This window comes from Microtus oregoni, unplaced genomic scaffold, assembly GCF_018167655.1.
Source record: "Microtus oregoni isolate MIOR12 unplaced genomic scaffold, Mior012 000038F_ref0000394, whole genome shotgun sequence".
Taxonomy (NCBI): domain Eukaryota; kingdom Metazoa; phylum Chordata; class Mammalia; order Rodentia; family Cricetidae; genus Microtus; species Microtus oregoni.
The window spans coordinates 10667412-10690291 of NW_024543097.1; the positions used below are offsets into that span (position 1 = coordinate 10667412).

A 22880-nucleotide genomic window follows, 5' to 3' on the forward strand; every position below is an offset into this window, starting at 1 on the left:
GAGGCTGCTCGCCGCCCAGCTACTGACCGCCCCCTCCCTTTTCTCCCCTCCCCCTCTCCCCGCCTCTCTCCGGCTGCGGGTCGGTCACACCGGACCGGCTCTCTCCGCGCTGCACTGGGTCGGACGCCAGGTCTGCGCGCCGCGGTTGAGCGCACACTCGCCTTGCGGAGAGCCGCTGAGAAACCGGCGGGGGCGGCGACGGGGGAGCTCGGCGGAGCCGGAGGAGGTGGCAGTCGGGAGGCCAGCCAGGAAACCGGGAGGCAGAAGCTGGTGGCTTTCAGGCACTCATCCCGTTCTCCAAGGATGGGTCCTGGCGCAGCCCGGCCACTGCCCGGCCCGCCTGGCAGAGACTGAACTGCGGACCCCCATTTTCCGTGAACCACCGGACCGAAGGAGGTACCGACTAAAGGACCCTCCTGGCACGACTTCGTCTCCTGCGCTCCCCCGCGCAGCGCCCCCCGCCAGACCCGCGCCTTGCCAGCCGGCTAGAAAGCCGGATTGATTGGCGGCAGGCGGCGGCCAGGGGAGGGGGCGCCGTGCGGGGCCATGGCAGGCTCCGAGGAGTCCTAGCCGGAGCTCGAGCCGGAGCCGAGCCCAAGCTGCTGCTGCCGCCGCCTCTCCGCGCCGGGCCCCCGCCGCCGCCGCAACCCTGCGGGAGATGGAACAGCGGAACCGGCTCGGCGCCCTCGGATACCTGCCGCCTCTGCTGCTTCACGGCCTGCTGCTCTTCGTCGCCGACGGTGAGCGCGGGAACTTCGCGACCGCGATGGGTTCAGGGGAATCTTTGCTGGGGCCACGAAAGTCTGCCTGCCGGCTTGGCCACAGTGGAGGAGAAAAGGAAGCGGCAAGCTTCACGGTCTCCAGCGATCCCCGGTGTGCACCCCAGGCTGGGAGTGGGTAGGGGCACGAGAGCAGATGAGGGTCGCCGCGGCTGTGGCGTCCGCTTAGGGAGTCTTTCGGTGGGCCCCCCACTAAGCAGAGGAGGCCTGCAGAGAGCGAAAGTTGGTGCGCCGCAGCCCGGGCTCCAGTGCTGCGGCCCTATCTGCCCTGCACCTTGCGCGACCCGGAGCGAAGCAGCCTGCAGCAAGTGGCGGGTCTCTGCTTCCGCCTAGCAGCTGCTCCCTGAACTTTGCTGGCGTCTCGCGCGCTGGGCCGCATAGTAGCTGGGGACAGGAGTGGGGGCAGCCCCAAGGCCGGAGAGCAGGAGATCAACCGTCTCAGCCTCGGGTTGTCCCAAGCCCCCGCCTTTCAGCTGGTCACGCCTCTCTCTCCCGCCCCCAGCAACATTCACCGAAGTCCCCAAAGATGTAACCGTGCGGGAGGGAGACGATATCGAAATGCCCTGCGCGTTCCGGGCCAGCGGAACCACCTCATACTCGCTGGAGATTCAGTGGTGGTACCTTAAGGAGCCTCCCCGGGAGCTGTTACACGAGCTGGCACTCAGCGTGCCAGGAGCCCGGAGCAAGGTAACCCGTTGCCCAAGAGGCACCCGTGCTTACCCTGCTCCCTCCAGGAGAAGTGAGGGTTACTCTTACAGGGCGCCGCCCTGTCGCGCAGCCACCACCCATCCTCTGCATCTCCACAGCATCGTCAAAGTCGGCGGCTGTCCCCAGAGGCTGTCTGTTCTTAACATTGCTTCCTTCTCTGTAACCTCAGGGAACTCCCTTCATGCCCAGCCATTGAAAACCCACACCTGATCCAATTTGGCGGCTCAGGCTCGCTAGCTCTGGGACTGTACTCTGATGGGTGCTGACTGAAGAAAGATCACTTGGTTCTATTGGTCTTTCCTCCGCCACCCAAGGCGTTAGGGCTCAAGGCCAGGGGGTTCAGCTCTCCAGATTGCATTTACATGGTAGAGAGAACACGGTATCTGAGAACGGGTATCTGAGGAGCTGACCCACCCTCAGTGGCTGGAAAATCTTGCAGTCTGCCCCATAACTCATACTCGCACTCCGGTACTCACCCACACCCACAGTGTCCCGGGATCACACTCAGAGTTCCTGTTCTCATTTTCCTCTGGCACGTATTCACACATACCAGGCTGCCAAGGCCTCGGTGATGCTGGACCCTCCATCCAGTTTGTCACAGTTTCAAATTAAGTGGAGGGTTTAGAGGAAATGAGTAGGAGAAAAGACTCCATCCTTTGCACGCTCCTGGCCATCCAGTACCCACTCTGGACAGCAGACAGGCGTGTGTCAGGGCAGCCACTGCTTAGGCAAACAAGGTGTTAGCCCCAAACCTGCTCCTCTCTGGTACACTGCGGGAATCCTAATGTATCTGGTGCCCTCCACCATGCCACACCCCACGCAGTTAAACTCCCAGCCCACCTGCAGAAAGTCTCATTGTCAAAGACAGATCAGAGTTTCCCCGTGCACAAATGCCACCTGCTTAATCAATCTCTCTCTCCCTCCCTCTCTCTCCCCCTCCCTCTCTTTCCTCTCTCTCCCCCTCCTCTTCTCTTCCCCCCCCCCTCCTGCATTTTAGGTAACAAATAAGGATGCAACTAAAATCAGCGTAAGTGTGGAGCCCAGCATGGGCCGCGGGAGACCCCTTCTGGCCGCTTTGCACTCCTCAGCTCCCTCCCCTTTAGAAAACCTTTGAGGCCAAGCAATGTGAGCTTTGCTACCACAGGGAAGCACTGTGGGCTACTTGGCGTTTCTGGGCGCCATCTGTCGCTAGTAGAGGAATTAGGTTGTCTTTTGTGTAAATCAAGGGTCCAAATCCGAGTCCCCAAACCCCGCAACAGTAAACTCACCCTTTGCATAGGCTCCTGGCATGCACCTGCTCTTGACTTCTTGGCTGTCATTTCTTCCAAGACCTCGAGTGTGGCTCCTTGCTCAGACTGCTTGTGGCTCCCACTTCCCATCCCCTTCTGCCTCACCCTGCACATGCACCAGGCCCTCTAGAAGCACCCTCTGCTCGACCATCTCCTCTTCTACGGACAGCATAGTTGTGGGCTTCTGGGGGCTGTTTCTTATGCAGCGAGGATGTGTAGGGTCTGTGGCACTGGAGATTGGAAGTAGCAGGGCCTGAAAACAAGCCTCTTTGCAGACCCAGTTGAGAGGTGAGGGGTTGTGCCTGTATTTGATGAATCTTAAGATTTCCACCAAGCCAGGAGGACTTTTTCAGGGCTCTTAACAAGTGCTCAGTCTTAAGCAAGGCAAGGGCTAACTGTAAATTACAGGGCAGGGGATGTGTAGTTGTGCATGCTACAGGCAAGATGGACATACCCCAGGCTCTCTGGATTCTAAGTAAAAGTGAGCGTGATTTCGGGTATATGTAGGATGTCCCAGAGCAGTTAGGCTGGGCATTAAGGTGCAGGAAGGATGTGGATGGTTCGCCAAAGAGAGCCCCAGTCTGAAATTTTTTGCAAATTATGGAGAGTTATACGTTCTGAAGGGGAAATGTGGGAAACCCTAAGAAAGAGTAAATGTGAGGTGAGACCGCTAGGAATTGGAGACCAACACAGTGCACACGCAACACAGTGTCTAGGCAGAACTAAGAGCCCGTTGCCACCAGTTGAGATGTATTGAGGTATTAGGAAATATTGGGATGTTGTGGCAATTGGGATCCTATTGGCACAGTGATAGGGGAACCAAGATCCCCAGTCACCAAAGCAAATGTGGAGCTCACTGGTCAGGCCTCTAACCAGGCTGTCTTACAGACCGTGCGTGTCCAGGGCAATGACATCTCGCACCGCCTTCGGTTGTCTGCTGTACGACTGCAGGACGAAGGAGTTTATGAGTGCCGTGTGTCGGACTACAGCGACGACGACACTCAGGAACACAAGGCCCAGGCTTTGCTGCGCGTGCTGTCTCGGTTCGCACCGCCCAACATGCAGGCTGCTGAGGCAGTGTCCCACATCCAGAGCAGTGGCCCGCGGCGACACGGAGCCCCCAGCGCTGTCAGCTCCAGCAATGCAGGCACCGCTGTCCGCACCACCTCTGAACCCGGGTACAGCGACAAAAACCCACCTCCTGGGAGCCCTCCCTCAAGACCAGAAGTTCCGGAGGCAGCCGCGGCTGCTGCCGCTGCCTCTGCGACCCACACAGTCACCACCACTGCTGCAGCAGCTGCTGCTGCTTCATCAGCTTCATCACCATCAGACCAGGCTTTCCTTCTGCGCCAGAGGCACGGTTCCGGTAAGAGCGGGCCCCAGAGGGGTCGTGTACACTCGGGAGAGCGGGAAGAAGGGAGGGGACCGGCTAGGACATTGTCGGATAGTCTTATCGCAGCGGCAGTTGTATGTGCGGGGCGGTGGGCGGAGGGGGCGCAGTGGGCGCCTTTCTTGTGTTCTCTGGGCATTTTCTCAGTCCTGATTCCTAGCCCGTTGGAGCATCCTACCAAGTATATTCATGACTGTGTAGGCTGCCCTGTCTGGCTCTGAGGCTGGATTGTAAAGGCATTCTGTCTTGGGCAGCGTTGGGAGCTGTATACTCAGACCCTCAGGTTTTGAAAGGTGTTTCCCAGGTGGGGTACTGGCTCCTTTTGATCGAGGAAGAAAATAGTAGAAGCAGGCATTTTGTCTTTGCTGATTGGTGGCATTGAACTGTCCTTTAAGGTCCAGGAAGTTCGGCTGTGTAGCCTTTGCTCAGTGGTTTCTAGGTGTGGCCTTATACCCGGCTGTAAATTCTGTATGTACCCAAGACTTCCAGTTCTCCTTGGTTCCAGAGGGAAGAGAGTTGAAGATGGAGCACTGTACCCGTTATAAAAGCATACAGAGGCTGATACCCACTTTCCTAGGGAGCTAAAGTCTGGGGAGGTAAGGAGCTGAAGTTAGGCGTTGTCAAACTAGAAATCAGAAAAAGGAACTGCTGCCCTGGTATTGGGCCCCTGGAGGATGTTGGATAGCGGTAGTGAGGGTTTAGCATGCCCAGAAAAGCTATAACTACTGTGCCAGGTACCTCTTCTCCCAAGATGCCTCCCTCTCCAACCAAACTCAGCCGGTGCTCCAGTGCTCGCTCCTAGTGTCTAATTTTAAATAATTCACCCCTGGTCTGAACCCCTCGTCTCAGTCTTTGCAGTGCATATTTCCCATGAAGGGAATCTCTACTGGTATTACAGCATGAAAGTCTAGGGGAGTCGTAGAGCTCTGATGGGTTGGGACACACTGTCGTGCCCCAGGTTGGCTATTCTGGGGCTCCTGGACTGTCGTCACTGAATCTGAGGCAACAGGACTCACATCACTTTTTATCCTACCCTCTTGCTGATCCTTAAGCCCTTGAACATTTGGAAGCGGCTGGTCCGTTCTGAGCATCAGTTCAGCCTTGTTTTCCCTTACTTATTTTTCCTGTGGGAGACTGTTCTGTGTTTCCCCCTTCCTTGGGAAACTGCTTTGTGTGTGTGTGTGTGTGTGTGTGTGTCCCTCCTGAGAGCCTTGCTATGACTGTTCTGTATCTCCCCCAAGGGATTCTGTTCTGTGACACAAACATACACCACACACACACACACACACACACACACACACGCACACTCCAACAGTATCTTATTCTGTTCTGTGTCTCATCTTCCCTGTGTGAATCTACCGTGTCTCTCCTCTGGGAGACATAACCGTGCCCCCATTATTTGTGAGGGATTTTGTCACTTTTAGCTCCAGGGACCTATAAGAACTCTTCCAGGCCCTGGGAAAGATGGGTCATCTTCAAAGAAGTCTCAGCTCTCCTGTTTAACGTGGGATGCTGTACCGTCTGTATAAATTTAAAGTGCTATGACAAAAATACCAAAATGTCAGTAGCTCAAACACAATCCAAATTCATGGTCTTTGTTGTATCCTATCTTGTTCTGGGGTGGGAACAGCATATTCTGTTCAGTCATTCAGAAACCCTGGCTGGCAGACTGTATTAGCTCCAGCAAGTAGCTCCAAAAATCTCTCTGGGAAGCACCATATAGCAGCATGTAAGCGTGTGGGGAATAGAGATAGAAATGGCCCTTCGACCCAGTTCTAGGAGAGAATGGAACCCTAAGGCTATAATGTATGCATGGTGCATAGTGAATTCACTTATTTCCTGTATATTTAGAATGACTCTATGTGTGTAGTATTTGTGAGAAGCTGAAGAAGGTGTCTCTCAAACCATTCTGTAGTGCTCCATTTTTTTTTTCTGAGAAAAATCATTCAGGAATGGCAAGTTGGGTTTCTAAGGACCAGGCCTAGAGGTGGTAGACATCACATCTCCCCGCCCCCAATTCACTGACCACATAGATGCAAGTCTTTGGGGGAAATGTACTGGTTGTCTTGACAACTACTTTCCAGCTTCATCTCTGTGCAGTGTAAGAGGGCACAATTTTTGAAAGAACTGAAAGTCTCTATGTAGCATTCACTGGGTGTCTTAAGAAAGTGTTCATTGACTTATGCTATGATTGGCTTAATTGCTGCTGATTAAAAGACCCTCTGCCCTTTCCCCTCGGAAAGTAGGAAATAAATATATGTGGTAGACTGGAGAAAACCTCTGGAATGTTCCCCAGAGCAGTGACAAAAGAGATAACATGAAAGTCCAGATAAGAGTTAGGTTTGTGCCATCTAAGCTTCATGTGTTGTGTCATTTGGTAAGTGGTTTAGCATCTCTGTAAAATGGACAGTGTTAGGTCTGACGCTGGGAACTTCAGTGTGTACGTGTTCATCATCATTACTGTGGCCTTAACTGCTCTGGATGGATAGGAGAAAATGAGCAAGCTGACAGCTGGAGACCAAGCTGTAGAGGGACCTTAAGAGATGAGTGTCACCAACAGGGTTGATTGGAGACTTTGACCCAGGAAGTACCATGTACTAGAGAGTCATGAGAGTGATCTTGGCCACACCCATAAAATTGTAATGAGACCAAGGTTGTGAGCTCATTCCTGTTGGAAACCCCTTTTCTTTTGTTCGTACCTGGCCCTTGAGAGCTACTACACTGGCCTTGAGAACCAAGCACGGCCAGTCTGTGTTGGATGAGTTCATCCACTGGAGTTGGATGTAGCAACCAGGTTGGGATTTATGTTTGTCTTTCTTGTGGGGACAGCCGTTTTCAGTACCATTCAGAAAGCACAGGCAGCTGGGCTCCCTGTAGGCCAGATAGTGCGGTACCATTGCACTGTCTGGCTCTTGTTATTTCTATCACCCAGTAACCTTTGCCAGCTTCTACACAGGCCAAGAAGTAGCATATCTCAGACCAAGCCCTGGTTTCTCTCCAGCTCCCTATTGAAGATGAAACATGGTCAGATGAAGTCAGTAAACCTGTGCACTTCCCCCATCCCTGTGCCCTCTCTTAGGGGAGTCACTTAGTTGTAGGTACCCACTCTGAGTCTGGAGAAGTGGTACATGTGACCTCTAATATGCAAATGCACCTAACAGCTTTGATTCCAAGGAGGGAACCACTCCCAGTGGGTGAAGTTGAAACATTTAGCATGTTTGCATGGTGGGTATTAACCTTTCTGCAAGACTTTCCTAGGCTCATGGCCAGCTCTGGGTCCCCAGGGAGGCAGCAGGTTCAGGGATATCTCAGAACTTCCAACAGCAGGAGACCACAGCATGTTCTGAGCCTGTCTCCCCAGCTCCTTTCCAGTGTGCAGATCTAAGCCAGAGAGGCCCATTGCTCTTGGCTAACAGGCAGACATGTTTATAGTGCTTCTCAGTCAGGATGCTGGCAGAGCAGATGGCACAGTCATGCAGAGTCACTGAGGGGCATTGGCACAGGGTAGTTAGGAAGACAGAAGCAGGGTTAGGCCAGCCAGCATAGGAAGGTTGTAAGTCCCCAGAACTGGCAGCAACAGGAGCTGTTAGTGTCCATGGAATACAGATTGGGGGTGACTAGTGGAAGGGGAGCTGGGATGAGATTGGCAGCAGTCAGAGCAGCTGGTGGACAATGTTCCATGATCAATTCTGTAGTCTCAAGGTCTCAATGGAGGGACTCAGTTGGCTTTCCATGACCCCACAAGGACCTCATTCCCCTGTTGCATGTTTCTGGCCTCCTATTAGCCAAACCCTTTTGAAAGCCAAGGACAAGGGCATCTGGAGGAAGCAGTCTAGAGAGGTAAGCCCCAGATCTTAGAGCTCAGTGAAGAAGGTCAAATGGAGGATCCAGGGGACTGGAAGTGTCACCCCAGCCTTGGTGTAGTACATCCTAACCCTTTCAGATCAACAACTTCAAGAGAGTGGCCCCGGCCCCTTCTCCACATGGTGTCATACACAGTTGATCCTAAAAGACCTTCCATGCCTGTATTTGTGAAGTGAGCTATTTCAGCACTGCCAGGAAGAAGATACAGGACAGCTTGCTCAAAGCATTACCACATTGCCCCTTTCCTAGTCGTCAGCCAAGAAAGGAAACCTCTTCTCTACTCACCCATGCGCAGCATGGCCGTGTATGTATTTACACTAAAAGTTTGTTTAAAAAACTCATTCGTTTCATGTCTCGTTCGTCAAGAGACGTTTTAGTACATACACTTAAAAGTAGTCATGATTGAGTTAGCAAAGCAGATCAGGCAGAGAGGGCTGTGTCTGTTCCTCACAGTGTGAGCCAGCCTGGCTACTCATGTGAATGCTGATCCACTCTCATGAATTCTTAGCTGCTGGTTGCCATTGGGGGAGACAGAGTATCTTCCAAACACTTCTAATGGAGGAAGGGCACCAAGGAATCCAGTCCAGCCTCAAAAAACAATATAGCCGACAGCAGAAAGACTTCCATGTTGGCAAGATGTTTCCTTCTGTGGGGAACTTGGGATCTGACTGCGGTGAGCGAACCTCTAACTAGCCTCAGGGCTCCAGTACCAAGGAGAAGCACCACAACCCCGGGATGGCTGTGTCTGGATGCAGAGAACTAGATGCTTCCAATATCTATCTCTTTTTTTTTTCCCCAATATTTCAATTAATGGTGAGAAGACAGTTAAGGCCATGGGTGTGACTGTGGTGTTCTGTGGTGGAGAGGCTGTTTCTGCTGGGAGCCATGGGAGGGTACATCCTTGGGTGTTGCCATGGCAACCATAAACCATGACCAAAGGGGACGGTGACTGAAGTAAAACCACTCACTCTGCCTTAACCTGTGCCCTGGGTAGATGACAAAACTGGCACAGTGGCACCAGGGTGGTGCTGGAGAGTCAAAATGCTGCAGAATCCCGTCACAACAGCAAGGCTAGGAACCCTGGGCCCAGAAGGACTTGTAGACCACTGTAAATCTGTTCTTCCCTCAAGTTCTGATGTGACATTAAGGACCTCATTTTAGGAAGGAGGAAAAATGTCTAGTAAAGGATGTCCTCAGAAGAGGAAGGACTCAGTGAGCATCCCGAGGGAGAAAAAAAAAATGAAAGGACTTTGTGAAAGGAATATTGGAGGCTCACAGCTGGTAAAGAGACAGCTGCGTCTTCCTGAATAGTGGCAAAATCGAGTCTTATCAGTGATAGGAGGCTCTCCCTCCCAGCCAACCACTGGGATTCTGTCCAGACCAGCCTCATGACTCCCATGAGTGAGGACCAGAAATGGCAGCTATGAGCTATTGATGTAATCACGAGAAGCTTCCTACAGGCAGACTGTTTCCAGGCTGGAAAGGGTCAGTTAGGGGTGATGGCCTCTTAGCGTAGCTGATACCCAGAGAGGTTCTCGATTCTCCTATAGCTCCCTCTCTATGATGTGCTACGAAGGCTGCATGAAATGGAATGGGTTTGCTCTTATATCTACCCACGAGTGGCCCAGCAGCTCACAGCCTAGTCCTTCTTCTTGCTTAGAGATTTCTCAATAAATACTAGCTGCTCCTGCAGTGTAATGATCATTCATAGTTACACCTGCTTTTACGGAGCACATATGCCTGCCACTGTCACCTCTATCGTCCACAGCAGTTCTCCCCTTTATTCCCAAGAACACAGTCCCTTCTCCAGTTTGTTCCTGAAACCCAGATTCTTTCATCCACAGTAATGGCAGCCCCCAAGAGAAGAGCCAAGTGCCAGACTTTCTAAATGTCACCAGGAGCCAAACTACTAAGGAGCTTCTCATTAAATACACCAGGAGCACATTTTTAAAGCTCTGAATGTTAAGGATTCCCCAAGCATCCTCAGGGATAAACGGGGTCAAGTGCTTCTGTAATATGATATTGATTAGTCCTGCTCCATGTGGACAGTGGTGAGGGCTTGCCTGTGGTCTAAACCTCAGAGCTTTATGGAGATGCTAGCAAGGTCTTAAGATATTTTTGCAGCACAGGGGGAAAGCGTATTATCTGTATTATTCCCCTGTGCTTGATGATGCTTCCCAGGTATCTCTTGCAAACTCATCTAGAAATGCAAAAAGTCTTACACAAAAGCTGCAAGGAAGTTGAGAGTGAGCCAGTCTTGTGCTTCCTCCCTATCTCTACCCATTCCTTAGGGAGGATCTTCCTCAGAGTGGTGCTTCCTGGGAAATGATTCTGGTGGTTTTGGTAGTTTAAAGGAAGAGGCTCATGTAAATACCAAAGAGGATTACTGCCCTTGGGTTCCTCCAAGGCTAGGGTTAGGCTGATGTGGAGCACTGACTGATGGAACAGACTGAGGGAAGCAGTTGACAATGGGCAAATCCTCAGTAACTTGTTGAAATAGAAGACTGGAGCTTGCGTATGTCCTTCATGCAATAACCCTTGAGACACAGGCTACCCCCAAAACATGTTCAGATGGGAGTAGTCTGAAATGATTGGATTTCCTGTTCCCTCTTTACCACCGTCTAGGATGAAACATGAATGGTACTTTACTCTAGCTAAAAGGGGCTGCTGTTGCTATTCCGTTAGTAGACTTGCCTTGGTGCCAGGTATCTGTTCAAAACAAGAAGCTGTGTCAGTGACTTTTCTCAGCACTGTGACAAGCTACCTGATAGAAGCATCATTTGTATTTATGTCCAGGGTTTCAGAGGGTACAGCCAATCATGGGCAGGGAATCTGTGGCAGCTGAACACTGTGTTTTGTGATCCAGTGGCTTCTCACACAGGAAGGAGAGAGCTCAGCTTGGAAGAAGGGCTGTAAGCCCCCAAGGCTTGCTTCCTTTGACCCACCTCCTCCAGCCATGCCTTCCATCCCAAAGGTTCCATTCCTTAACTTCAGGACAGTGTTACCAGTTGACAACCAAGTTGACGACTATTTGCATAAAGCCACAACAGAAGCCAAAGTGGACATGTCAGAAGCTCTTTCCCACTCCAAACTCAAGGGTCCTTCTCCATCCATCTCAGAAGTGGTCATCTGTTAGAGGACAGCCTCAATGTTCCGACCACTCAGGAGTCTTTGAAGGCTGATTGTCAGCAGGACACATCCTACCAACACCAAACTATCCACCCCGTGCTGTTAGTGAGTAAGGGCAGGGGAAGGACCTGGGTCAGTCAGTTCTCTGGCATGCCTCCCGTGCTGCCCATCCCTGTAGACTTAAAGCACAAACCCAGTAAATGCTAGAACAGCTCGGGAGGGAGAAGCAGCCGCCATCACGCATGACCACTTCCTTGGTCCCCCTGACATTTTAATCATACCCGTGGTTCAGCTAGCTCAACTGCAGGCAAACCCGGGTTTGAATGCCAACAAATTCTACGTCTGGGTCCTGGAGCTCCAACCACCCAGAATCACAGTGTACAACCTTCCTTTCCTAAGCACCGCATTTTCTCCCGATACTGTCCACCTTTGTGCCCTGGAATCTTGGCTTCGTCGTTAGCCATAAGCGAGTACTCTCCTCTGTGTGGAACCAGGTCCCAGGCTGGAGGACAGCTGGCTGCATCACAGGAGGCCGTCTGCTAATTTTCAAAATCAGATGAATGAAACACCTGACAGAACAAGGGAGGATTTATTTTTGTCTCAATTTCAGAGGCGTTGGTTCATGTGGTGGTCTGAATGAGAATAACTCCCAGAGACACAAATATTTAAATACTTGGTCTCCAGTTGGTAGCGCTGTTTAGGGTAGGTTTAAGGAGGTGTGGCCATGCTGGAGGAAGTGTGTTACTGGGAGTGGACTTTGAGGTTTCAAAGCCATGCTCTATTCTCAGTCCGCTGTCTGTTTCCTACCTATGGATTGAGATGCGGATGTGGACTCTAGGCTTCTGCTCTCAGCATCTAGTTCCTGCTGCTTTGTTGCCTCCACCCCATCATCATGGACTCTCATCCTCTAGAACCATAAGCCCACATAAACTCTTCTATATATTACCTTGATTATGGTGTTTCATTACAGCACTAGAAAAGTTACTAATATAGTTCTTCATGGTGGGTGGAGAAACAGAAAAAAAAAAGAACATTCTTGTACTCAGCTACCCTTCTTCTCTGTTTGTCCCATTGAGTCCTTTAGCCCATGTGTTGTCTGAGGTTTCTGTCCTGCCTGGTTTCTGCACTCATTAAGTCCCAAATAAATCACACAGAGGTCTACATTAGTTATAAACTGATAGGCCTAGTAACTCAGACATCTTATTAGCTCTTATAACTTATATTAGCTTATTATTCTTGTCTATGTTAGCCACATGGTCCGGTGCCTTATTCTGCGAGGCAGTCACATCTTGCTTCTTCTGTAGGTGGATCACGACTGCAGAGGAATGGGCTTTCCCTCTTCCCAGAATTTTCCTCTTCTCATCGCCCTGCCTCTACTTCCTGCCTGATTGTCCCTCTTATATTTCCTGCCTGGCTACTGGTCCAATCAGTGTTTTATTAAAATACAATTGACAGGGTACAAACCATTGTCCCATGGCACCCATGCATAGTGTCACCCACAGTCATGGTGGGTCTTCTTCCCCTAATTACTCACTTTTGGAGCACCCTCACCGACACACCCGCAAGTTAGACTCACCATTCTCCCAGGAACTTCCAAATGCATTGAAGTCAACAGTGAAGATCAGTCATCACGGGATGTTTACAGAGCATAGAGCCCAGTATCTAGGAAACACGAGGGGATGTCATCTAAAGTTTATGTGGGAATGGCATTAAGTGTCTAGATCATCCAACAAGCTAGGAAGGTCAATGTGCGACTTATCCTATGAGTGCTGTCTTCCCTCCTATCCACCTCCTATTCACTAATGGTGGTGAAAGGAAGGTGGGGGAAGTTGTTGGAGCTTCCATACAGAAAGTATGGAGCATTTGCAAATGGCTCAGGGAGTTGTATGCATTCTCTCTGCCGTTTGTGAAGGGTGGGCACCATGCAATCATCTCTGCCTGTCTAGGGCTATTTTCCATGAATTGAGCTCTCTAGTGAGCAAGAACAGCTTTGCCACAGTTTTCCATGCTCCTCTAGAAAACTGAATCCCTAATTCTAGCAGGTTCATTGTAGGGCTGGCTGTGCCAAAGTCGTTCCTTGGGAAAGCCTTACCCGAGCTGTAGCTGTTTGTGCCTGGTTGTGCTTTGGTATCCAGGCTGCCATTTGTGGGGTACCGTTGTGATGGTAAGAGGCAGGATGAAGGAGCAAGGATGCCAGGCTTGGAGGAACAGCTGGGTTATGCAGCAGGAGATGGCTGTCTCTCCATGGCAGATGGAAACAAAAGGAAGAAGGCCCTTCATGGTGTCAGGTAGCCACAGAGTCTTGAGGAAGACCTGGATTATTGGGATGGGAGAGGCTTGGCATCCCCTAGGAGAGAAGCACAAAACCACTTTTGTGTTGGGAAGCACCATGCCTTGCAGTTGGTGGTGATGTGCAGGCTCCCAGTCACCTTCGCAGGCACAGGCCTGCTTTGTATTCCTGTATCTTGTTTTTAGTATAGGAATCTGCCCATCTTTCTCAATGTGGCATCTGTGCCCAGAGATTGCCAATAAGGAGCCACATGGCCCCCAGCAACATGTGAGAAAGCAGAGAAAAAGATGCTACTGTCAGGAGGTACTGGGAGCATGAATGGTCTACACAAGGAACCACAGGGCAGGCCCCTGACCCCTGTCCCATTCTTTAGGCCCACACCAACCTGCCTCTGAGTGGCACAGAAAGCCACCGCAGACACACACAGCACAGTCTACTTCCTGGTGCTGGACAGCGCTCGATAGAGAGCACCTCCTTCAGCTGACTCCTGTCTATCACCCATAGCTATAATGTCAATTCCTCCCCACCCACCCACCCCAGACAAGGTTTCACTGCGTAAAACAGCCCTGGCTATCCTGGCACTCGCTCTGTAGACCAGGCTGGCCTTGTACTCACAGAGATTCACCCTACCTCTGCCTCCTGAGTGCTGGGCATAACGGTGTGTGCCACCGCAACCTGACTATAATGTCAGTTCTTTATAGAAACTTACTATAATTGATTCTGTACAAATGACCCCTTATCCCAGAGGAAAGCACTTCAGTAAGCCCAGGGAGGGGAACTAATGCAATAGCAGGGCTGAAGGTGTGGTTCCTGATCTGCCCAATGCCTCCAGACATGCACTGCGCAGAGTCAAGGGAGAGACACCCCACCTAAGGGGAAAGTTATGGTCTAACGTTCAGATAATTGTAAAGGTGGTAGTTGGGAGAATGGTGTCCAAGACCTGGTAACCAAGGGCCTCACCTGAAACTTGAAGTTCTCGAAGTCCCGCGATGCAGTCTCTGGGCTCAATAGCATAACACTTCCTGTCTCTGTTCTGGAGTGCAAGCCTAACTTAAGTATCCCCTCTACCCAGAGCCATGGAGGGCATTGCTTCTGTGTGTCCATGGCCCTGTATTCATTAGGCCTGGAGCCAGTTCACTCATTCATTCATCTTCCAGTGTCCACCAGACATCTTTCATAGGCAGAGACAGCTGTGTACCCTGTGAACATAGTTTAAATATAGGCTCTGAGGCCTGAGAGTCTTACAGGAAAACTAACCCATGCTGCCAAAGTTAAAATCCCCTGTTATGGGTGCCATGTTAGAGGAAGACCCAGAGGAAGCTACCTTTGGCAGCTAGGAATGTTGGAGGAGGGCTTGATCTTCAGAGGGACAGTTAAAGTTAGAGGCCCTCATAGATGCAGAGATAAGGGGTCTCTGTCCCAAAGGGGGCCATGGCAGTGCAGTGAACTGACTACTGTAAGCTACCTAGTCTGTCATCTGCAGAGTGGGGATGGTGGCTCCTGCCCTGATGACCTCAGCAGACACCCAAGGAGCAGTAACTGAGAATAGTGCCTGGAAGGGCTTTGTGAGCAAGAAGGAAGTTCAGCTCCTCTTCTCCGTAGGCATCATCCTTTCAAACACACGGCAGTGTCTGTTGTGTTTGAAGCTAATACTTGACTTTCTTGGGAAAGTCAGCGATTGTCTGAAGGGGGTACCTGACCAAGCCCTGGAAAGTAGAAAGTAGAAAGGGGAGGCAGAGCACTGGAGTTAGAGGTCAGCCTTTTGTGGTCCCCTGCATCCGAGTAACTCATTAGAGGGACGCTAGAGCTCAAAGGAAGAGAAAAGGGGAAAGAGGAAGTGGGGAGGATAGCATCAGACCCCTAATTCCTCATCCTCACTCCATCCTGTTCTACTCCAGAGCCTTCGTGGTCCCCCTCCTTTCAGCCTGGGTGTTTCTTTAGCCACCTAAACTCACTCTAGGCTTATCCAAGAAGACCAAACCATTGAGAGACTAGAGTGAGTGTGGAAAGTGCAGCCAGGACATAAATAGGAAGGGCAAGTACTTCTTCCCTTTGCCCAACATCTTGATGCATTGACATCATGGAACTCAGAGCTCCAAGACAATGAGGCCTCTCTGTGGGCACAGCACTGGCCTAATCTAGTAAATTAGATAGGGAGATTGCTGGGACCTTGTTACCATTATTGTGTAGCCTAGTCAGTCACTTTCCCCTTTGACCTCTGCCTTCACACATGTAAGATGAGAGGCGTGCAGAGCAGTAGGATTCTATTTCTTGTTGGGGGGGGGGGGTGTAATACTGCTTAAGCCATTGTGAGTATAGGGCAGGCTTCATCCTCCTTGGTGCTGATGTGAGCCACCATGTCTGTCTGTGATTGGTAATATTTAAATTGAGGAACCCTTACAAGGCATAGTGGTGTACGTGCATATAATCCCATCACTGGGGTCACTGAGGCAGAAGGATTTGGTATCCAAAGATATAGAATGCTACACAATGAGATGAAGGAAAGGGAAAGAGGGAAAGAGTGGGAGAAATCGATTCTAGGAGATTAAGGAATCCTTGTATAGATAGATGTCTCTGGTACCTTATATGAGAATTGAGAAGGAACAGGAAGGCACAACCCAGTATATATTGCAGTACCTTATTCTCCAATCAAAACAACTCTGCTTTTCTCTGCTTTCTATTTTGGAACTTAAATATTTAAAAATTACCAAACTTGTCAGCACTCTGGATTTGTGTCATTTATTACATCAGTTACAAACGGAGATTTTAGAGATATGTTACTCCCATTCTCTACCTCCAGCAGCACCGAGCCTCTGGCAACTGTCTCAGTACTTGCTTGGGGTCAGTTGGGTGAAGAAGGAGAATTTGAAATGGGGATAGGAGATCTGCACACCACTGTGGGTTGCAGTGAGGTCGTGTGGGTGGAGGACTGAAGGTCCAACCTAGCATGTAGCCATTGCTGGTGAAGAGAGAGCTATTTTACAGCTTAGTCTTGTGGATTAGTTGTGTAGGGTGCATACTCAGAGTGTTGTATGGTCTAACTGAATCCCATCCCAGGATATGCCCTGATAATTATGGCAAATAAGTCAAAAACATAACGGGAGAGACAAAGGAGACACAAAATCCATGGGATGAATCTCTGAGATTACCTCCCATCAAGAAAAACTGTTTTTAAGTTGACCATGTAAAGAAAGAGGGTAGTGACCTCTAGGAAGGGGGGATAACATGTGCAAATGCCCTGTGGTATAGCATATAGTCGGGAAATTCGAGGGCCTGACAAAGGGTTAGTCTGACTCTGCAAAGAAAACAAGAACTCAGAGTTTACTGGTTAAATAAAACAAACATGTAAGACATCAAGAGCGTTTGCGTTTCCTCTGAAGGCTGTGGGATCAGAGCAAACAGGATGGAACAAGGCAGGATCCTTTGGAGATGACGGCTCCAGCCACAGTGTGGAGTCAGAGATAGGCAGTGTAGCTGGGGGAGAACAGTGCCAAGAGACACCAGTGGCGGGGGGCTAGTTAGATAAACAGGTATATGGATGCACACATGAGAAGTGGGGTGGGTGGGTAGAAAAGCAAGTAGCCTGTAGGTGAGCTTAGAAAAGGGTTTGTAAATGGGTGGACTTGAGATAGGATGCTCATGAGGAAGTATGAGTGGATGGAATGATGGATAGGAGGATGCAGTAGGGGAGAAGGGATGATGAGGTGAGTGAATGGATGAATGGGTAAATGTATCAGGACTAGAAAGAAAAATTAGTAGGTAGTAAGACGTGGAAGAGAGATTTGTAAGTCAGTAGAAGGAGAATTTGTAATTTTCCTCGCTTTAACAAAATACCCAACACAAAACAATTTAAGTAATGAAAACTTTGTTTGGGTCTCATGTTTTCAAAAGATATTTGTAGATCTAAAGTAGGGTAGAGCAGTGTTTCAGGAGCATATATTGGAGCAGAGCTGCTCACTTCATGTCACTAAGGAAACAAAGAACAAGGCTTGCACAGTATACAGTCCCCCAAAAAGACCTTCGGTGGCCCATCTCCAACCAGACCCCACCTGCAAAGATGTCCATCCCATCCCAATAATTCCATCAAATTATGAATCGAATCCATGAATGAGCCCTCATGATAGCATCATGTCTCAATGAATAGATCTGCCAGTTGAGGCCAAACCTTCAACGTGTGAGCCTTTGGGGCAAAAGAAGTTCAAATCTAAGCTGTAACAATTGGTAATGGTCTTGAAGAAAGGTAAAGGGGACATGGGTGGTTAAACATGGACAGATGAGTGGGTTGAAAATGGATGGAAAAAGTAGCTGCTCGGTAGGTGAGAAGAGGGTTGTGGCAATAGGGGTGTAACTGGATGAAAGGGGAGAGAAGGACAATTGGATCTGTAGATAAAACATGGGTGGGAAGATGGGTGAGTTGCATACCAGGTGAACCTTGCAGGATAGGTGGGTTGTAGCTGCCAACATGCCTAGGTGAGGAATTTCTAGAATCTGCATCAGGAAAGATGCCATAGAAAGAAAGGTCCTAGACAGTGGTATAATCAGAATGCCATGCTAGTCCATGTTCTGTGTCTACCTCTGAACCACAGGACAGGACAATATGTTAGGCAAAGCTGGGGCACAGCTAGTCCCTAGATTAGCTTCTGAGACAGGTATGCTGTGCCCTATGGTGATTGCCTGGCCCCAGATTTGTTGATGATCATCGAAAGATATTGTAGGTTTGTCTCCTCAGATATTAAAAGATACACAGTCTCCAGGTACGTGAATGTGTAACTAACTGTACTTGCTTTAGAGATTAATATAACAATAAAATATGCAAGGCTGTATTTCATGATGTATTCTATTCTAGAGTCATATTTTTATGCATGACACATCCTGGGAAGTTCCTTGACACTAATCTTATTTCATGAGCATGTGTTATAGAATTTTCCAAGCACCATCCTTGGGCAATTAAAATGCATTAACTATTGGGCTAAATTATATTTCTACAGGAAAGTTCTCAGTGTGAAACAATGTGCAGGTATCCCCCAAAAACAGAATGTATACAGAAGTTTCTGGCCTGTCTGGTCCCACAGCTATTCAGTTTCAAAGAAACACACAGAGGTTTTTATTAATTCTAATACAATATAATAAGCCTGTTAGTTCAGGCTTATTATTAATTAGCTCTTACAACTTAAATTTACCTACAGTTCTTGTCTATGTTTAGCCACATGTGTTGGTACCTTTTCTCAGTGAGGCATTCTCATCTTGCTTCCTCTGCATCTGGCTGATGACTGACTGTTTGCCTTTCCTCTTTCCAGACTTCTCTTAGTCTGATTGTCCCATATATACTTCTTGCCTGGCTACTGGCCAGTCATTATTTTATTAAACCAATAAGAGTGATAAATCTTTACAGTGTGCAAAAAGCATGATCCCACAGCAACAAAAGAGGGGGCAGAGGTTTATAAATGGAAAGATAGACCTGGAAAAGCCGATAGTTCTGGTCACAGGGCTAACCCTGTTCCCTGCCCTGGGATCAACACCACATACTATACACATAGGTGCTTGTCAGGCCTGCCTCTGAGGAGAAGTACAGGGAGGCTGGGGCCCTATTTAGCAGACTGGAGGGCAACCATTGAGAGCCCACTCATTATGTGCCTGATCCAGGGAAATCTTGGAAACTCTGGCTCAAGGATCATGAATACAGAACAGGAGAAATGAGCCCAGTCTACTTGAATGAAAATGGGCTGAGTGGGAGACTTCAGGGAGGGCTGGATTCCCTTATCCACCACTCTACCTCCACTTCCCAGTCAGTGTAATGGTTACATGAGCACTGCACAATCCTCAAGTTCGGGGAAGTAGACTGGGGGTAACCTAGAGCAAATGTTCCCAAACCGTGTTCCTTGTAAACTGCTAAGCACTGCTAGCCTCATTTGGTCCTATTTCTAATATTTGCATTTATGCTTGCATGTTTATTTGCTGTAGTGCTGGGGCTTATTTATTGTAGCCTTGCACTTTCTGGGCAAGCATTGTACCACTGAATTACACCTTAACCCCTTACTGGTGGATTCTAGATGGGTGTTCTACCACTGAGATACATTGGTCTCTTGCTAGACTTCTGGTGGTTGTATTTTGGTTTCATGTAGTTATTAGTTTGAGAAAACTAATTCTACAATTTAAACATATCCAAACATAGTTGATATGGTCCAAATTACATGGAAAATATATGTACTATATATATAATGTACATATATACATTTATATTTGGAAATATACAAAATCCACAAATATTTTGCACATAAATCAATACTCTGCCTTCTATGAAAGGGATTTGGAACAGCGTGGAAAAAATGCATGTTGCGTGATAGAGCACATTCAGGGAGAAATGAAAGAAAAAGTTTAAACGAGTCTGAGGAAATATGCATGAGAGATGCATCTGAGTCATAGTGGGTTGGAAGGTCAGGTTACTAAGCCCGGCTCCCTAGGAATCTAGGACAGGTTCTTAGCCCCAGGTGGAGGCCATGTATGGAACGTCTGACCACTGCTGCACAGTGGGCAGCTGGGGCTTATGTCCAACCATTCAACCCGCCAACAGAGAATCTCACAGCAAAGGCAGCACACAGAAACAGGGAGGCACACGGATGAGTCACGGTTTTCCTTCTCATTAGCTCACCCTCTGGCATAAGACAAGGGTGTCAGACAGCAAACACACCCGCCGCTGCCCACACACAACCCGGAGGAAACTGACTGTGCTCTAGAGTCCTTGGGATAAGGGAGGTTTCTAACCTGAGGCTTGAAGGGAACTCCTGGGAGCAGGAAGGCAGGTGGGTGAGGGGCCCCGGAGGATGAGACTAAAGGAGGCTGTGCCCAGATGAGAGTTGGTAGGATGAGAAGCTGTGCAAGGGGACAAAACAGGGGCAATATCCAGCAGAGGCAGCGCTATCAAGGGGACAAAACAGGGGCAATATCCAGCAGAGGCAGCGCTACCACAGGGGCAAAACGGGCAATATCCAACAGAGGCCACGCTATCTTGGAGTCATCTACGTGGACCTCTGGGCTCAGCAGGGGAAGGTTGATATACTCCAGAGACCTGACAATGGAAATGTCCTTCCTGAAGGCATGGGGAAATGAGTGTATACAACTAGTCTTCATATGGGAGTCTACATCTGGAACTTGATCCACTCAAAGGAAGGAGGAGGCAAGTGAAAACCCCATCCTGGAGAGGGTTCCGGAGAGGTTCCAGCAGCTAGGAAGCCTGAAAAATTCAGATACCAGGAAGATGCTGGCCGTAATCCTCGACCAGCACCCCACGGCTGTGCATGTTACTGACTCTAGGACGTATCCATGAAAGGGAAAAACAAGTTCCACTTCCTAAGGTCACAGGAGAAAATACTCACAAAAGACAGAGTACGTTTCTAGGTACAGAGACTATTTCAGATGCCTACTAACACTCCATGGCCCCGAAGATAATTAAGCAAGCCAAGTGTGGGATCTCCTGGATGAGGACCGGCCTGACACAGAGCCGCAGCCCCAGCACACTCAGCTGCTCAGAACCCTCGTGCTCACTGTAGTTAAGGCCTCTGGTGGCCCGCTGCCTACCGTGGAGAAAGGGCCTTGTCACTCACCGCTATAATTGAGAGATTCCATGAAAGGAGCCTTTGGGGAAAGATCCCATTTGGAACTAAATAGACTGGCAAGGCCCCATCAACTAAGTTGGCCACCCAAGAAAGTGTGTTATATGCACATGTGGAAATGCCACTGTGAACATGGAGAACATGGCTCAGTGATAGACTCCACCAGTGAGAGAGAGGCTGGAGTGTGGTTCAGTGGTAGAGCACCTTCCCAGGATCCCCAGCGAGGGGCTGGGAATGTGCTCAATGGTAGAGCATCTACTTGTACAAGCTCCTGGGTTCCAACCCCAGAAATGCAGCAAATGTCCAATGAAACCTATTCTGTACAATTGGCACAAACAAACAGAAACAATGAACATAAGTTATTGTGACTATTAAATTCAGGAGGAAAATCCTCTCCACTCCCACTTTGGAAGCAACCTAACCTGTGGGGGGGAAATGACTTCATGTTCTTCGGTCCTAGGAGAGGCATAAGTGATGACTGTAGCCCACTGTGTGGACAGAAGCCAGGCTGCCTGTGTTCAAGTCAGCACAGTTGACCTCAGTCTGACCTTTATCTGTATCAAATAAAAATTAAACTTGGGATTCAGATAGATGGTTAGTGGTACCTTGATGTAAGTATTGCCCATGAGCTATTTGGGGTAGGTTGGCCACTGTTAATCTGAAGCTCAAAACTAACTCATGGCCTGTAATTTATCTGTAAACCTTGGGCCTCAGGCGAGTTACTTCTCATTGGATATCAGTTTCTGCATTCTAAATGAATTGTGGATTTTGTTTTGCTTTGTTTTTAAGGAGGGTGTAGTGCTATGCACATCTGTTATTCCAGCACTCAGTAGCCTGAGGCAGGAGGATTACTAGACTAATCTGGGCTACCCAATAAGCCCCAGGCCATGTAGGTAGCAGAGATACTGTGGCCTGGTTTTACTTGCCTTGGTGATTGATTGAGGCAGTCTGCCTGGAGGAGTCAATGTGCAGTTAAGACAATAAGGGATGAATCAGGCCAAGGGAAACAGAGCCATTGGTTAATGGTTCTGCCGCCTACCCCAGGTGCTGGCAAGGAGAGTCGACCATCATACAAGGCTGGAAATGTGGTACTATTGAAACAATTAAGAAAGGTTCTCATGGAAGCATCGAGGTTGTGGCTCTTTCCTCTGCAATGGGGATCTGTCCAAGGCTCTGCACCTTTATCTCCAAGTATATGCAAGAAACAGTTTGGGCATTGGTGGCAATGGAGGAAGGAAAATGTTTCAAAATACGGAGGCCAGCATTAAGCCACGGTAGAGGACTGTCTCATCCCCATGACTGAACTGGGTGTGCTTCATTCACCTATGATAGACTTGGATGTGACATAAAAGGGCTCATAAGTTAATTTCCAGATAGTGGCAATGTTGAGAGGTCAACAGCTCCATTGCTGAATTCTTAGCTGGATGGTTTGTTAGGGAGAGGAGGAGCAAGGCTGGAGGAAGTCGGCCATTGACGGTGTGGCTTTGAAGGGTGATCTCACCTAGCCCTCCTCTTCCCCCACTTTCCGTTCCTGGCCGCCAGGAGGTAGGCAGCATTGCCCATCACACCCTTCTGCCATGATGTTCTAACTCCCCGCAGCCTCAGAACAGTGAGCCAGGACCGTGGCCTGACACGTCTGAAAACATGAGCCAAAGGGAATCCCTCCTGTGAGTGGATTCATTCAAGCATTTTGTCACAGTAATAAAAACAAAGTGACTCAGATTCTCCTGGAGCAGTTAGGCTCCTCCCACTGAGTATGGTGGGGAGCAAGGGGAACTGGCTGAAGCAGGAAGCCTCATGGCCCTCGCCAGGATGCATGAG

At 49.3% G+C, this 22880-nt stretch overlaps 1 protein-coding gene across 3 annotated transcripts in view; it reads left to right on the top strand.

Annotated features, from left to right (window-relative positions):
- Window positions 1-607: 607 nt before the first annotated feature.
- Vstm2b (V-set and transmembrane domain containing 2B) overlaps window positions 608-22880 on the top strand; it is a 31677-nt gene continuing 9404 nt past the window's right edge. Inside the window, exons 1-4 of one of the 3 annotated variants that reach the window (XM_041631971.1) lie at window positions 608-740; window positions 1282-1466; window positions 2485-2514; window positions 3665-4142. In XM_041631971.1, coding sequence (XP_041487905.1) covers window positions 659-740; window positions 1282-1466; window positions 2485-2514; window positions 3665-4142 — 775 coding nt within the window. In that variant the 5' untranslated portion in view covers window positions 608-658. The remainder of the gene's footprint in view (window positions 741-1281; window positions 1467-2484; window positions 2515-3664; window positions 4143-22880) is intronic. The other 2 variants (XM_041631973.1, XM_041631972.1) reach the window with 2 other exon arrangements.